General features: G+C 52.6%; 5 protein-coding genes across 5 annotated transcripts; 1 reads left to right on the top strand and 4 right to left on the bottom strand.

Moving 5' to 3' along the window:
* Positions 1 to 22: 22 nt before the first annotated feature.
* Positions 23 to 1160, bottom strand: QC764_202320 (uncharacterized protein; the record flags this gene model as incomplete). Its single annotated transcript, XM_062943934.1, has 2 exons — positions 1045 to 1160; positions 23 to 989 (listed from the first exon to the last, which is right to left on the bottom strand). The coding sequence occupies exons 1-2, from the start codon at positions 1083 to 1085 to the stop codon at positions 23 to 25; spliced, it is 1008 nt and encodes a 335-aa protein (XP_062802704.1). The 5' UTR covers positions 1086 to 1160.
* Positions 1161 to 2204: 1044 nt separating this feature from the next.
* On the bottom strand, positions 2205 to 2279 carry QC764_202310 (uncharacterized protein; the record flags this gene model as incomplete). Its single annotated transcript, XM_062943933.1, has 1 exon — positions 2205 to 2279. The coding sequence occupies one exon, from the start codon at positions 2277 to 2279 to the stop codon at positions 2205 to 2207; it is 75 nt and encodes a 24-aa protein (XP_062802703.1).
* A 467-nt stretch (positions 2280 to 2746) lies between these two features.
* Positions 2747 to 4084, bottom strand: cyn1 (Cyanate hydratase). The gene is made up of 3 exons (XM_062943932.1): positions 3867 to 4084; positions 3361 to 3800; positions 2747 to 3276 (listed from the first exon to the last, which is right to left on the bottom strand). The coding sequence occupies exons 1-3, from the start codon at positions 3900 to 3902 to the stop codon at positions 3255 to 3257; spliced, it is 498 nt and encodes a 165-aa protein (XP_062802702.1). The 5' UTR covers positions 3903 to 4084; the 3' UTR covers positions 2747 to 3254.
* Positions 4085 to 4747: 663 nt separating this feature from the next.
* On the bottom strand, positions 4748 to 7844 carry msp1 (mitochondrial dynamin GTPase Msp1; the record flags this gene model as incomplete). Its single annotated transcript, XM_062943931.1, has 3 exons — positions 7333 to 7844; positions 5249 to 7279; positions 4748 to 5193 (listed from the first exon to the last, which is right to left on the bottom strand). The coding sequence occupies exons 1-3, from the start codon at positions 7631 to 7633 to the stop codon at positions 4748 to 4750; spliced, it is 2778 nt and encodes a 925-aa protein (XP_062802701.1). The 5' UTR covers positions 7634 to 7844.
* A 745-nt stretch (positions 7845 to 8589) lies between these two features.
* Positions 8590 to 10840, top strand: DUG3 (glutamine amidotransferase subunit). Its single transcript, XM_062943930.1, has 4 exons — positions 8590 to 8970; positions 9050 to 9145; positions 9208 to 9952; positions 10007 to 10840. The coding sequence occupies exons 1-4, from the start codon at positions 8956 to 8958 to the stop codon at positions 10627 to 10629; spliced, it is 1479 nt and encodes a 492-aa protein (XP_062802700.1). The 5' UTR covers positions 8590 to 8955; the 3' UTR covers positions 10630 to 10840.
* The last annotated feature ends 3 nt before the right edge of the window (positions 10841 to 10843 follow it).

Below are 10843 nucleotides of genomic sequence, written 5' to 3'. Positions count from 1 at the left end.
ACATATTATTCACCCATCTACCCTAATCATCCCTCTCCTTCCCCTCCGTAGCCAACGCCGCCCTCCTCCCCTCCATCAGCTTGCGATACTGCTCCACCACATTCTCCCTAATCCCCTGCAACTCCTCCCTCTGCCTCAAACTCCCCGCCGCCTTTGGAATATCCGCAACCTGCACCTTCGCCCCCCTCACCAAGCTATTCATCCTCGGCTTCGTCAACTCGGGCGGCGCCTGCGCAACCTCATTCAACCCAACCTTCCCCTCATTCCTCTTCTTCTTGATCTCCGCCCACGGATCCCCCTCGGGCCCATTATCCTCCCCAATATACTTTGTCTTCTTCTTCCCCTTCTTCTTCCCAGCTTCCTGCTCCAGCTTCCAAGAAACCCCCATAGCCTCATTCTCCATCTCCTTCTCCTCCAGCTCCTCAAGTTCCTCCTCCCTCTTCTCCTTGATCTTCGCATCAATCATCCTCCACTCGGCATACATATTATGCATCTTCTTCTCCTTCAACGTCCTCTTCACCTTGAGCCCCAACGGATCCTTCCCGTCCTTGAGCTTAGTCTTGGTAACCAAGCCACTAATCGGCAGCGCAGCATCAACACGCTGGTTGAACTCAGCCATGGACTCTCCCGGCATTATCTTGAGCTCTTCCCTCTTCTCCTCTGCGGTCGTCTCCTTCGCCTTTTCCACTGGCTTCCTGATGTCCCCTCCCTTCTTCTTCTTCTTTGGCGCATCACCATTATCCAACCCCGAGCGCGGTAACCTCCCCTCATTGATCGCCATCAACCTCTTGAAAGCACGAGGCGCATCGTCATTCTTGTCACCGCGTTTTCTCTTTTTGGGTTTGGGGGCGTCATTTTGCTGATTTGGATCATCGCCCTTCTTTGGCTGCTGGGGTTTTCTTTTCTTGTTGTTTTTCTCGTTTTCTTTCTTTTTGGAAATGGTGGTGGGTGGGAGTGGTTTGGCTATTTGGGTTGGGGGGAGGTCGAAGCTGGTGAGGGTGTTAGTTTGCATCAAGAATGGGGAAGATTGAGAATTTAACTAACGTGTTTTCGTCCTTCTCGCGACGGGTGTGTTTGTGCGGCATTGTGGCGGCGGCTGTTCTCGAGGGTGATGGGGGGTGTGAGAACCGTGATAGTGTTGTGTTTGCGGTCGCAGAGAGCTTCACTCGGGATGCCCAGGCAAGATTGGGCAATTGCAAAAATTATCCCCACCATTGAGATAAGATAAGACTAGCGGCTTGGCGAGTCGAGGTGGGGCAATGGGGTTATGGGGCCGTCTCGGTTGTTGAACCGAACGGTGGGGTTGATGGAGGAAGGGTTATGTCAGTGCAAGTCAACCTTCAATGCAGTGATTCACAATCTCGAGGAGAGACACAATGGATGTTTTTTCCTATCAGTCAGATTATGGTTTTAGGTCCTCATATCATAGTCACAGCCACCATCATGATCAAGGAATTTTAATCAACCAGCCTCGATTGAATCTATCTAGTCCTGCAGTGGGTACAGCAAGAAGAAGTTATAAGTTAAAAAAGAAAAAGAAGCAATAAGGTTCCAATCCACGTCTGAATCTTCCCCCTTGGTTCCCCTCCCAAAATTCTCTTGCCCATGAAACTGTCCTCCCCAAAGAAAGGGCAAAAAAAGCCAAGTGGTGATTTTTGTCGTTTTTTCGAGTCGGAACAAGTCGTCCAAAAAGCGAACAGAATTGATTGTCTGAGAAAGCAAGGAGTTTGGTGTGAAGAAGCAGGCCATGAAAAGTGAGCCCGATTTGTTCTTTTTCTGTGTTTATGTTCAAAAAGGTGGATCCAGAAAGTTGAAGTTTTTGTGATTGTTTTAAAAATCGGTTTTGGGGGTAAAATTGAGAGCCGATTGATGTTGTCGTTCCTTCCAGGCAGCGACACTGAGGTGGTACCCAAAAGAGCAACGAATCCAGTTATTGAGAGAGGAGAGTAGCGTTGATTTCGGGGGACAAGAGAGAGGAAAACCTGTGAGACTTCATCCTTGTCGAAAGTAGCTCGAATCCATCCAAGTCCATTCCCGTACGTTCACAGGAGGAAGACTTGTTGTCTTTTGGGGCAGATGAAAAAGTCGAAAAACAGCCGAAAAGAGTGAAGACGGAGGTTCATGGGAGAGAGAGAAACAAGTCTCCCTCTCTCTTGCCTGCCTTTAGTGTTGGAGCGCGCCTTTAGCATACCATGTTGGTCAATTTACATGACAACGCAGTAGCTGTTGAAGTTGGTGGAGGTCTGGGGAACCTTGGTCTGAGCGGTGGTGGAAGGCATTTTGATTGTTGGTTTTTTGTTTTACTGAAGATGTTCAGAAGTGAATGCGGATGAAGAAAAAAAAGATGGGCTTGGGGGGAGGGTAGGACATGTTTTATACTTTTTTTGAGGCTGCTGAATGCCATACAAACCGGTGAGTTGTGGTGTTGACCGGCCATCTTCCTCCATGGCCACCCGCCACAAGAGACAGGATCACAAGCTAGACCAAGTTGGTTTCTTTGATCCTTGAAGATGGTCTCCCCTGAGTTTCATTGACTCTAGACAAACAACTCGAGAATCATTAGAGGAGAGTCAATCAGGCGGCGGGTCTTAGTATTGTGCTCTTAACATTGTCCCCCGGGAGACAAACAACCATCACGGCAAGCACACGGCAGAAAAGAAGCTTCGGCACGTGGGAAAGCGTAATTACAACGTGGGAGCAGCAGATGTTTGATTTCATGAAAAAAGTTGGCTGTTCGGTGGTGGCCATCGTAGTATTGTGACCCCCTGAGCCCCTTACTATTGTGGATCCCGCGTCTTTGCCGTCAGAGAGCCCAAGGTAAGACAACCCTGGATCTAGTCCTGGTGATAGGCAAAGGTTCATTGAGAAAGTGTTTTCCTCGAGCTCCTGTCGCCGGCTCGCCTCGGACCGGTGAAAGAGAGCCAACAATTCTAGCCGAACATTTTGCCCGTGATATTCTGCCACGGCGACACCGATGAAAACAAGTAAACAATCCAACTTGAAAATTCGCTCATGATATTCTTCAGCCGTTACCTCGCCCGTTGTCTCGAACATCTTTGCTAGACACCATGAAAGGAAACCAGAAAACACCTGTCAGACACCAGATCCTGATCTTTGTGATTTGATCGTTTTGTCTCAGGCACAAGCCAGCCATCGTGACTTTCCCCCTCTTCCTGGGAAGCACTCGAACCCTTGAATGAGGAGTCCTCCATGAGAGTTCGATCCCCTACTATCCCGTCTTACCATCTGCCCACTTAGAACCTCGTGAAAGGCAGCCTGCAAATCACAAAAGTCAGTCAATACCGTCCCACATCTTCCATGCCCTGACAGGGTAACATGATAACAGAGACGAGAACCTACCACTTCCCCCTTAGCGTAATAACAACCCAATCCGCGCCCTCCACCGTCTCCTTCTCCACCTTTGTATCAAAGCAAATAGCACTCATAATCCCATCCCCAAACTTCTCATTAATCACACTCTTGAACGCATACCCGTAATTCTGCACAACCTCATACAACCTATAAATCAGCGGTTCAACCGGCGGCATAGGCCCTGACCTCCCCCGATCAGGGAACCCAGTCCCGAGATCCTTCCTCAGCTGCGCCTCGGGCAAGCTCAAGAGCTCTGCCAGTTTGGTGATATCCTCCGGCGAGGCCGTCGCCTGTCCGTAAAAGAGCGCCGCAACTGCAACCTCGGACCGGCCGAGGTGTTCAGCGATTGCCGAGAAGGAGAGCTCGTGGGCGGTTTTGGCCGCGAAGAGGGATTGGGAGTAGGAGGGGAGGCGGGAGACGATGGAGTCCTACCAATCGAAAGGTTAGCCACCTAGGTACGGGAGGGGAAAGTGAAACGGGGAGGGGGTAGGTACGTCGAGGGCGGCGAGGCGGGGGGCTGAGTCGGCCATTGTGAAGTGGTCTTCTGTTCTAATACTGGACTAAAAAGGTGAGAGCGTACTTGTGACATCAAGCCGTCCGTCTGAACTAAGATAAAAGTCTCTACAGCCAGGTTATATACACCCTCATACCCATCTACCCATCCCTCAACGAACGCACGTCATGACCCCTCACCTCCTCCCTGGACTGCCCGCTGTTGCGAGCTTCCCCGCAGGAGATAAACCGGAGACTCCTCGGCATCTCTCCCACTTCCATAAAATCAAGCACATCCCGTACTAATTCAGCGAGCAATTCCATGACACACAAAATCACCACCTTACTCTCCGAAGGATTCAAGGCGTGTTGGAATTGCGCGGAGACACACACGCTCAAATTGGGTCCTTCCCGAGGTCACACTCCCCACCTACCCTGATAGCCCCTCTTATCACTTTATCTCGCCCTGATCAACACCACCATTGAACAGCTCCTATACAAGACTCAGGACAAAAAGCAACCATGGCTAAAAACGCAAGGCATACTTCACACTCTACCCACCTATTTTAACATCTAAAACATTGTATAGTAAAAAAAAAAAAAAAAACCCAAACATCATTCATTTGCCCAACTTTACTTGCTTCTTTATAAAACCAAAACACAAGCCAAAAAGCAAAAAAAAAAAAAAACTCCCATCGAACACCATCATCATAATAACAAAACCATAAAAAAAAAACAAAAAAAAAGAAAACCAACCAACAATTTGTTGACGCCTAACCTCCCATCTTTCCCTTTCCCATCCCTTTCCCAATCCCACCCATATACTCACTCCCGCCCATCGCCTATAATTTTCACCCTCTTCGCCTACTCTCTCCCCACCCCCCTAAAACGACCACCTCCCCCTCTGCTGCCTCCCCTTCTTCAAATAATCCCTATCCGCCTTCACATTCCCCGCCGCATCAAACCGGTGCAAGTCCTGAATCTTCATCAACACCAACTCCAGCAACTCCTTCCTCTGCACCAAGTCCAAGTGCCTCCTAATCTTGGGGTCCTCCCTCGCAAACTTCTCCAGCCCGTTGCCCCCATGAGAGTTCATATACTCATTCAGCTTCGTCTCCACCTCCCTCGGGAACCGATGATAAAAGTCATTCAGCATCTCCACATTGAGGAACAGCACCGCCGTCTGAGCCAGCTTGGTGGCTACCGCATCCAGAAAAATCTCGGGACAGTAGTACTTGTTCTCGAGGGACTTGCACTTTCTCGACTTGGAAGCAACAATCCGCATGTTGATGATGTCCGCGCGGTCGCGGAGGAAGACGGCTTCACGGCCTAAAGGTGGTGTTAGTCACTGGTGGGATTCGTAAAAAAGGAACAAAGACCTTACCTCTCGCAAGCAGCGCCGCGCTGAAACCACCCGCACCGCTGGGGTGATCTCCCTCAATGATAATCTCACCCTTCCTCGCCTTGTCAACAAAGCCCATCACCTCCCTCAACTTTTTCCTTCCACCAACCGAGCTCTCCAATGACTTGAGCGCATTCTGGCACTGCTCCAGCTCGCCCTGAAGAACACCCACCACATGCTCCCGCCCCTTCTCCCACTCGTTGGGCTGAATATCCGGGTCAAACTTGTACGGCTTCAGCGAGATCTCAATGCCATCGCTAGTAGCGTACGCCCTGTCAGCGAGGACAAGAGCAGCGGCCTCGCTGATCACCTGGCGGGCGGATGGGTGCTTTGCAAACGACGACTTGTCGAGCAGTTTGTCAATGTTCGCCTGAATGGCATTGGAGGCAACGGTAGCAGCGAGACGGCCGACACCGAGGCGCGTAAGACCGGAGCAGGCTGTGTCAAGCTGACGGTGCCAGTAAGGCGACTTGGGGTCGGCCTTGGGGAGGTCAACCAGACTGTCGGGCTCAGTGGGGGCAATGAAAAGATCCTCGATGGGCTTGTTCCAATACCGAGCAGCGAGTTGGTCGAGCACCTTTTGGTCCAGAGAATCCTTCAGCAGTTCCAGCAGCTGTTGGCGGCCAAAGGTGTTGGCAAAGTTGTGGAACTGGTGCTTGAAGTCATCCAGACTGGCGGCGAGGTAGGACTCGGCACTCATGGGCTGCTCATTGTACTGGACCTTGAACTGGTAAGTTGTCTCCTCGAGCTCACGAGTAATGGCATCGGTTGTTTCTGTGAGTTTAGAGGACATTTGCTGCTCCAAAACATGCATCAGCTTCTTGCGCAGCGTGATGGTGCCCGTAGCGGCCCCTGAGTTAGGGCCAAACTCCTCCGGGTGAGAGTTGAAGAAAGCCTTTTCGTTTTTGTTGATGCTCGCCAGGAGGTTGCTGCTCTCTCTTCTGAAGAGACCACCAGTCTGGACGGGCATCTTGGAGATGACACCGACATAGCCCAAACGGAGAGGGTACTGCTTGTCGCCAAGAATGGCGGCACCCTTCTCTGGGTCTACGAGATCCATCTTGGTGATGACGCCGATCGTCCGTTCGCCCCTTGGGTCGACCCTACGGCTGGCCTGCAGGGCAGTAGAGTTGGCCAAATCGGTGTCAGCAGCAGAAATAGCCAGGATAATGTTGGGACCTCGGATGTACTTGTCGCAAAGCTCAGAGATCTTGCGCTTAAGCTCACGCGGCTGGTTCTCGCCCGCAACCTGAATGTAGCCAGGAAGATCGATCAGAGAGAGATCCGGAACTCGTGGGGAGTGAATGGTGAGCCGAATAGGGTCGTCAGACACACACTGAGACTCAGGCACAGACTGGTTGAGCTCGGTCAGGGTCTTCTGAATCAAGGAAAAGTCCGTAACCCTCGCAAGCCCCAGATCTGGGAACTCGCCATAGTCGACTTTCGCTTGGGGGTCGTTCACAAGGGTGAGCTCGATCGGGCGGCGGGTGATCATGTTGCTACCCTTGGGCAAAAACTCGTGACCAACAATAGCCTCCAGCACTGAGCTCTTGCCAGATGATTGCGAACCAATAACAACGATGGATGGCAGGGTGACGCTGCTGGATTGCCCAACTCGCGAGAGGAGGTTTCGAATCTCGATCATCCGCTTGGTGATGTACATCATGTGGTCGTCCTTTACAACCTCCTCTGGTGAGCGATCGTCCTCCTCGTCGGCAGCACCGTAACCATAAGCTGCCGCGGAAGCTCCTGCAGCAGCAGCACCGCCGGCCACTCTAGATTGCTTTGGGGGTTCCCGCCCACCATTTGGTCCTCCCGAGCCTTCCCCGGCGGCACCCTCTCCTTTCATAATATTGTCCAGCCATTCTGGCATCGTAAATTGTCCCTTCTTTTCGTTAAACCCATTTTTGGTCTGGTTGGCGATATCGGTAGCGGTTCCCCATATGGCGAAAGCGGTGTCCGTCACACCAGTCTTAATATTTGTGTACATTTCGGTGGCAGAGTTACCCAGTTCTAAATCCTGTCAGCGTTACATCGTTTTAGTCTGTATATTCCAAAGTCCTTACGGATAGCTTGATATTGCACCCATCCCGCCGCACCCAACATCAGCCCACCGAACAGTGCGGGGATCCTGACGAATTTGATGGCCAGCTTGGGCAGCAGGCGGACAAACGAGGCGTTCCGCACCATGACAGCATTGTGGTACAGCTTGGCCGGGAACTGCACAGACCTCCGGAGGTCACGGGCGGCGAGGTCGGCTCTCTGGATGCCGCCGGTGGGAAACTGATGGAACTGGCGGACGGCTCGCAGACCGACGCGACGGGCGACGGGGGCAATCGCCCCGGCGGCGCGGAGCTGTGCGCTCATGGTAAACGGGGGGCCTGGTAGCTAGCACGCATACGAAGCTGTCTCGGGCAGGTGTCCAGTCCGCAGACAATGGGGGGTTATGGTCGTCGGTCGGGCGATTATCTTCGTTCGGAGGGGTTGAGGTACATGGAAAATGGGCAATCAGTGATTTGGACCGCGGTGCTTTGGGCGGCCCTGTGTAGCAATGTATTTGGGGTTGCCAAGACCCACCCCACGCAGCAGAAACTGGGACACTGGGAGGCCACGATTATTGCATTGGACGCTACATGCCCCTCAGTCAAGATGGCTTAATCGCATGATCATCAGACCCTGAATTGCACGTATCAGGTCAGGCATCATTCTGACTTTTGGGGTTTATAGATGCCCATTTTGGCGAGAGTTTCGGAGTTTCCACAAAGAGGCAAGAGTAATGGCGATTTAACATTACTCCGTACGAGCAGTTAGTCTCGTCTTCCGGCTTCATCGGATTGGAGCCCGGAGCACGTCATTGAGCGCCTCCGAAAAACGCTGAGAGACAAAATGGCTCTCTGACATAATCCTGGTCTGAGACTGATGGGTCTCTCTGTATTGCGTACGTTGCGGCAAGTGGCAGATGGAAGCAAAGTTACCGCTGACAGCAGTCATATCTGCGAGAAGTAGGCGTGTTTGTATGGTTATAGAGAAGCCAAAAAAAACCTCTCCTAGATTTTTATGATCAGAGGTTGCTGTGTTGCTTGAGGAATGCCGAAATATGTTGAGCGGCGATAACGAACCGATAAGATGAACCAGCATGGGCCCAGTTGTGGTTCCAGAACCCAGGGTCCTGTGATAGTGAGGTACAGAGTGAGCTGAGCTTTACCCAACCAAGACACCACGATGCTTCCTAACTATCGGGTGTGAGAACACAAAAGACAGGATTCCAAGTTTCCAGGTCGATTTTAGGCTCATGCCACCTGTTTGGATCAAACAAAAGCTGCCCTGATAGGGCCGATACAGCGTTGGTCTCAGCATGCACCCCAGACTTTAGGTACTGCGCTAAGATGGATGGGTTCGTTCCGCCATTGATTTGGCCGATTTCGTCAGCCCTGCGAGCCAGGGACTTGCCTCAAGTGACTGTCCCAACCCGTCTCGTCTCTTCCACAATAGGCTGTCGAACCACCCCCAACTCGCTTTCCTGCAGCGAATTCACAACTATCTCCCCTTCTCTACACGCCACTCTGCAACTGACTCCGATCTATCGATTGAGTCCCCCGTCTCAGTCCAGCAAGTCCCGTCCCGAATCTATCCATTAGGTCGCCCAATCCGAACACTCACCGGCCCGCTCCGTCCTGGGCACCATCACCATGTGCCGGTTCCTGGTATGTCCGCTATGCGCCATATACTTTGGCGGTTCTCGTTGGGGAATTGATTTACTGACATATGGTGTCTAATGCTCAGGTCTACAAAGGGAGCGACGAGATCTTGCTTTCAAAGCTAGTCCTCGACCCAGCACACTCCATCCTCAAGCAGTCATTTGACTCTCGCCTCCGGCTGGTGAGTACCACGCGAGCAAGCATAGCGCCGACAAGGGACTTCAACTTACACACCTCCAACAGGACACTCGACGTGGTCAAAACAACGCCGACGGGTTCGGCATTGGCTTCTACACCGACCCCAAGCTAGGCGCTGCGCCCTGCCTCTTCACCTCGACCACACCAGCCTGGAACTGCGTCAACCTCCAACGATTGGCTTCCAAGACAGCCTCTCACCTTATCTTCGCCCATGTCCGCGCCACCACCGAAGGGTCACTGAGCGAAGACAATTGCCACCCATTCTCCCACGGCAGCTTGATCTGGATGCACAATGGCGGCATCGGCGGCTGGAAGCAGATCAAGAGGAGGCTCGGCGAGCGGTTGGCCGACAAGTGGTATCTTGGAGTAGTGGGAGGGACCGACAGTGAATGGGCGTTTGCCTTGTTCTTGGACACACTCGAGCGCATGGGACACAACCCCAGCTCCCAGCCAACCGATGGATTTGGGCCAACGGTTCTTAGAAAGGCGATGCTCAAGACAATTGCCATCATCAACGAACTCATCGACAACATTCCCGAGAGCGTTATCCACTCTGAGAATGTCGACACCAGAAGTTTACTCAACTTTGCCGTATCAGACGGCCATAGCGTCATCTGCACCCGCTACGTAGGTAGTGCCTCGGACGAAGCCGCCAGTTTATACTACTCGTCGGGCACACTCTGGGAAACCCGCGCTCCCACCCCCGACAAGAGGGACTATCAAATGGAGCGCAGCGACAAGGGGGCAGATGTAGTTCTAGTAGCCAGTGAACCCCTTTCCTTTGAGCGAGGTATGTTCACCCCCGATCCCCATAATTGTCCCAAACTAACCATCCGTGCGATAGAAAACTGGGTCAACGTCCCAACAAACTCAATCCTCACCATCCACAATCAGACGGTAATGGTTCATCCCATCAAAGACCAATACTACGACCGCAACCCCCAACACCGCCGCTCGGCAGCCTTTGTCCGAGCCCGCGGCCTCTCGGCCAACGAGAAAACCACCCTCCGCGCCGGCATCTCGGGCCCAATTCCCACCATCGCCGGCCCATCCACCACTTGCGGTCCAGCTTGCGCGCCCCAACCTCAAGAGAACAAACAAAACCACCCACAAAAACGCCTCCTCGGCCCCACGATCCCTACCTTTCCTTATGCCCGTCAAGAGAGCAGTTCAACCATCCCAAGAACACGGACACCACTCTCGCATTCAGAGTCGAGCTCGACGCTTGTCGGCGGGGCTCCTCCGGCGCCGGAGGTGCCGACTGTGAGACAAACCCAGCCAAGTCAGGGGAACATCAAGAAGAAGAGGGCGAGCTTGAGCGCGGTGGATGCGGGAGGGCACGCGGGGATGCTGGGGCCGTATTTGAGCGATACCAGTCCTGTGACGCCGGAGCCGACGCCGGCGAGGACAGAGTATGGGAATCCGGATAAGATTGCGAGGATGTTTCCCGAGTTGGCGCTGCGGTAGGGTTGCTGGTGACTTTTTGGGGGATACTGTTTTGGGCAAAGGTCGGTTACGGGCACAATTGGCGTACTGCGGAGTCAAAAGTTATGGTTTGGCTTGTTTCGGCGTTGGTTGGGAAGTGGAATAAGCGGGATCGGATACCTCTTGTTTTTGTGTATATGTCTTTGTAATTATTCTTGAATTCAAGCTTTCAGATTTGGAATACTTTGATCAGTAC

The sequence above is a fragment of the Podospora pseudoanserina genome, chromosome 2, assembly GCF_035222485.1.
Source record: "Podospora pseudoanserina strain CBS 124.78 chromosome 2, whole genome shotgun sequence".
NCBI lineage: Eukaryota > Fungi > Ascomycota > Sordariomycetes > Sordariales > Podosporaceae > Podospora > Podospora pseudoanserina.
Note: the sequence above shows the minus strand (reverse complement) of the source record. Positions and strands in the feature narration are given on the sequence as shown.